Raw genomic sequence first — 4,761 nt, forward strand, 5'->3', positions numbered from 1 at the left:
ATGTTTAACGGAGAATAAGTTTTGTATTTAGTACTATTTTTCTCCATTCTGATCTTTCTGTGTGACTGCCTTCGTTTAGCATGCTACAATATTAGCCCGTTGTCTGGCGTTGAATGCTGTTAAGGCTATGAATTTACTGAGAGTTTATTTCAGTATAAGACTTGTGTCTAGTGGTTATATTGAACATCATATGTCGTTGAGCTTGGCGGAAATATGAACGTATTTGAGTTAAACAAAGAATAAGGTATTTGCTACATTTCCTTCGGCTAATGTGTCTGTGTGTCTGCCTCATGTTAGCATGCTACATTGTTAGCTCGTAGCCTGAACTTGAACGCTCTCGACGGCAAAAGCTATGTGCTGGTGTTGAATGAGTCAGAATGTGAATGCATTGTGATTTTAACAGAATATGGCTTGTGTTGACTGCTCATTTTGCTATGTGCTGATACTGTATTTTGCTCTGTCGTGTTCAGTGCTAAATAACAATGTTGAATTTGACTTTTACAAATATATGGCTTGTGTTTTGGACTAAATGTTGTAAACCAATGCTGCTTTAGCTTAGTAAGCTACACTGCGAGCTCTCACAGACAAACATCAAATGTTTTTAACTGCTAATGGGCTGGCTGAGGTCGAATCAAAGCTTTGCTAATTTACTTTAGTTTTCCCTGATTAATCTATTTTAAATGAAGTAAGTTGTATTTTGAAATGAGCTTGCAGATTTTAGGAAAGCCATTTAAAGTGGCCTAATGATTATGTTATATCTGATTAATTAGAAAATGAACTGGCTTCGGCTCTGAAGCTGTTTGAAAAACGGTTATATTAGTCTCTTCCTGTGTGGTGAACAGTTCAGGTTTTACTTGACTCACTGACTTGTATAACTTCTATCTTCACATTATCCATGTTCCTTTTGCTGATGAACATCTTTTTCTTTTCTTTTCACAGACTGATTGCAGTGTTGTGACTGAGCTTGTCAGATACCCTGTAAGTTGGCAACTATTTGTGAATTTTTTGTTTTTGTGTTGACTGGAATCTTTTTAGTTTACTGACAAAAGTGTATAAATTCTAAGCTTTATGGATTATTACAATTTTAACACTGACATATTCACTTTATTCAAGTTTTAAGGACAGACAACTATAGTTTGTGTTATTAATCAGATTATTTTCTTCTCTTTTTTTCAGCTCCGAAACCCTTGGATTGTGAATTCCTCTTTGGAAAGCTTTCCCACCTACAAACCGACCTACACACCGACTTACAAACCTACCGACATACTCACCTTCATTACAACCTAAATACCCATTTCTATACCCATACATATCTACCCACAGGACACACACAAGCACACACATACACACACGCACACTATTAGAGAGAACACTCTCAGAACATTCATCTTTTACATCCTTCATTGGTTGAACAGTACTTCAGTACATCCTTAATTTGCATTACGTTTTAAACGCAACATATATTGAGCTTTGTTATTGCTTGATAGTTTCTTCTTGTTGGATTGTTGTGCTCTTCCCTCCTCTCGTCTTTCTTTTTTTCCTTCTATTTTTCTCTGCAGGATGCCAAGGAAGGGAAGGAGAGTCCAGGCCGCCAAGGACCGCTGGAGGAAGCTCGACGTGCCAGACGTGCCGGAGGTATATTTTTCTCAAATTGATTTATATGAATGCATTAGACTTGATGAAAAATAAATCACTTTCTGTTTGCGCTTGTCAGTCATCATCTGTTTGTAAAAACTCCAGAGACTTCAGGATATCGATAATTATTCTGTAAATTGCCCTCAAATTTTAGGTTAAATATGCCATTCCACTTAGTTTTAAAACAATATTTTTAATCACAGACCTTACAGTGTACTGTAGAACCAACAGCTTTGCTTTGCACACATTTAACTTACACTGCTTTAATTTCTTATCAGTGTTGGAATGTAATTTTTACTGTTTCATTTCTCAATCTGTGCTGGAAAATTAAAGTTATTCTTTGACCTTCAGGGCAGAGCGGTGCCAGGGACCGAGCTGGTTGGCCATCAGCAGCCCTCTGGGGCTAGCGCACGTATGTAATCTGTGTTTTTATTTCCACGTTCAGGTTCATCCATGTTGTATGGCTGAAGTAAATAGTTCCTTTCACTCCGTGTTACCCACTTTATTGACATTCAATTAATTCTTTTATCAGTAAAGGTTGTTGTTTGTTGTGTTTTTCTCTTCATGGCAGATGGGACGGGGTGGCATCACAAGGTGCGCAGGTGGCCGACCAGTCCTTTCAGCGGGAACAGCCACAAGCTGGTCATCCCTGCCCAGCATCCCGATAAGAAGGTATTTATACATTTCTAAAGAACACATTCAATATGAGTGCTTATGATTGGTTACTATCATTCCAGGTGACCTCTCTATAAGTATATACTGCCTCCCACTGACTGATGCCTTGGAAAGGCTCCTGCTTCTTCCGCCCTGTGTCCCTGATCAGGATGAAGCGGGTATGAACAGTTAATTATGGAATGTTCTTTTTCTAACGTAAATCTTTTCTCTTGTCCCAGTTTGTTCTTCTTGTAGGAGATTCTCATCTGCGATCCGTCGCAGATGGAATCGTCACCATGCCGGAGGGGCGCTTCTCCTTTGGCGTGATGTCCACTCCGGGGGCGTGTGCCAACCAGCTCAGGAAAGAGGTACTGTCCTGTGCTCTTCCTCGGGTTCCTAACGCGGTGTGTGTCCTGGCTCCCAGCAACGACCTGACGGCCAGCAGGACTGTGGAGGAGGCGGGCGCAGCTTTTGGCCGTTACCTGGCCACCGTCTGCACCCGCTGGCCTAAGGTAAGCTCTTCAGGTTTACTTTGACTTGAAGCCATTGAGGTTCTCAGTTTACAGCCCGGCATCATTCCTAATGACCCGTCATTGTTTTTTAAAGGTGTTCGTTGCGGACTTCGTCCCGCGGCTGACGGTGGATGAGGGATACCAGAAACTCATTCGCCAGGAGTTTCACCGTGTGGCGGCAGTTACGGTACGTTTTCATAAAATGAATGCATGTTCAGATGGATTTAGGATGAGTTCTGCTTCATTAAAATATGAAATAATTCTACATGTTCATCTTTTATTGAAACATGTTTTCTCTGTTTGCCTTTAGGCTTTAAATACTGCCACATGGCGGATGAGTTCCCTCTCAACCGTTTGGAGCTGTGGGCCTACGATGGTGTAAGTTTTTTGAAAATTATAAAGACTAAAATTTAACAGCTAAATGTGGGACGTTTACAACCCTTTTTAATCTTTAATCTTTTTCTGTCCTGTTCTCCTTGTTTCTGCAGGTCCACCTCAGTGACGACGCAGGGATACCCATCCTTGTGCAGTTGCTGTGGCGGGCTACCTACGAGGCTCTGGAACCGCCAGCAGTGAAGCCCCTCGTGCTTCACATGGTCTCCCCACCATCTCCCAGGATGCGTCCTCGCATCGTGATGAGAGGTGAGGTGCCTGCCCCACGTCCACCTCCTTCGGAGTGGACGGTTGTGGGATGAGGTGCTAAGGTAAGAACTTGGACATTGTAGTCATGATTTTAATGTTTTTACGTTTTCTTTTGTTTGGGGAAAGTGCCTCTGATGCTGCAGAGCAGACTGCACCTTCAACACTACACTGTAGAAGATGTTGACAGACCTCGGTTTCCTGAAGGAGTTCAGTTTGCTCTGCGCCTTCTTGCAGGCGGTCTCAGTGTTGCATGTGCTGCATCTTTACTAACTTATGTCATGTGTTGGCAGAGAGCTGAATGTCGCGCCAGACTGTTCAGGGGACGCCAGACCAGACCCACCGTCTCTTCAGCTGATGAGGTAAACTTTATTCCACCACTGGTAAACGCAGGATATTTGAAGTACAAACATGTTAATGGTGACATGTTGCTGATATCACTACGTTATTACGAGTGTTGTGAGTTCTGTTTGGAATATCCAGGTTTTCATTTATAACCAAACATTGTGTCAGAATCCCTCCTGCTCCCCTCCTCCCCCTGAAAAGGTATTTTCTTTGTACACACCAGCATTAAGCTGAGTCAGCACAGCAGGCTTCAGTTTCTGAACCCTTTTTTTTTTTTCTCACTGTTTATTTAACTGAAATGTGCATCTTCATGTGTAGTAATTGTTTCCTGTGTTATCTAACATCTGTTTTTCAACCAGATGGTTCCCTTGGTGGCAGCAGCTCCTCCCTCGGCGGCGGCTCCTCCTACTCCAGCGGCAGTGGCTCCTCCCTCGGCGGCAGCGGCTCCCCCAGCAGGACCAGTGATGGAGGAAGCACCCTCTTGCTCCCATGTTGCTGCAGAACACGTGTGTTTTTTTTATTTTTAATCTTTCTTCTGTGTACATTCTTGTCAGAAATTACACGATGACTTTTATTTCACTGTGGGATCATGTGAATTTTCTTCAGGCGTCTCCACCTCCGAGACACTTCTGGGCAGACCATGAAGGCTCCACCTCCGTCCATTCTCCAGTTCAGAAGGTATCTCTTTCAATAAAGCAGACATCTGACATTTGTTGATGTTCTCGAGCTAAAGCTCTTCTACGCAGCTGGTGGGGGGTTGTTTTATAGTCACTGTAATGATTAGTGCATCCATTCTTGCAGATTCCCAGACTTCTGACACCTCAACAGCCAAACATCTGGATGATGAGCACTCCCCCTCCTTCACCTGATGAGGTACACACACATTCTTTCTACTGTTCTTGGAGACCCAAATCAGTGTATTTAAACCGTGTCAAACCCAGATTGTAGCTCTGAGTTCATGTTGATCATTTTCATG

The 4,761-nt window shown here is 42.8% G+C and overlaps 1 protein-coding gene across 1 annotated transcript; it reads left to right on the top strand.

Annotated features, from left to right (window-relative positions):
* Positions 1–1,560: 1,560 nt before the first annotated feature.
* Positions 1,561–4,429, top strand: LOC140318572 (uncharacterized). Its single transcript, XM_072396389.1, has 10 exons — positions 1,561–1,635; positions 1,987–2,047; positions 2,207–2,307; positions 2,529–2,801; positions 2,896–3,013; positions 3,112–3,179; positions 3,290–3,484; positions 3,734–3,899; positions 4,145–4,246; positions 4,392–4,429. The coding sequence occupies exons 1-10, from the start codon at positions 1,561–1,563 to the stop codon at positions 4,427–4,429; spliced, it is 1,197 nt and encodes a 398-aa protein (XP_072252490.1).
* The last annotated feature ends 332 nt before the right edge of the window (positions 4,430–4,761 follow it).

The sequence above is a fragment of the Leuresthes tenuis genome, unplaced genomic scaffold (assembly GCF_036924035.1).
Source record: "Leuresthes tenuis unplaced genomic scaffold, fLeuTen1.0.hap1 SCAF_11, whole genome shotgun sequence".
In the NCBI taxonomy this organism is placed as follows: domain Eukaryota; kingdom Metazoa; phylum Chordata; class Actinopteri; order Atheriniformes; family Atherinopsidae; genus Leuresthes; species Leuresthes tenuis.

What these genes read in the sequence shown, in the direction of transcription:
- LOC140318572 (XM_072396389.1), top strand. Translation starts at nt 1,561, where the DNA reads ATGCCAAGGAAGGGAAGGAGAGTCCAGGCCGCCAAGGACCGCTGGAGG. An exon ending in ACGTGCCAGACGTGCCGGAG is followed by an intron (nt 1,636 to 1,986) that starts GTATATTTTTCT and finishes TTTGACCTTCAG; the next exon opens with GGCAGAGCGGTGCCAGGGAC. An exon ending in CCCAGCATCCCGATAAGAAG is followed by an intron (nt 2,308 to 2,528) that starts GTATTTATACAT and finishes CTCTTGTCCCAG; the next exon opens with TTTGTTCTTCTTGTAGGAGA.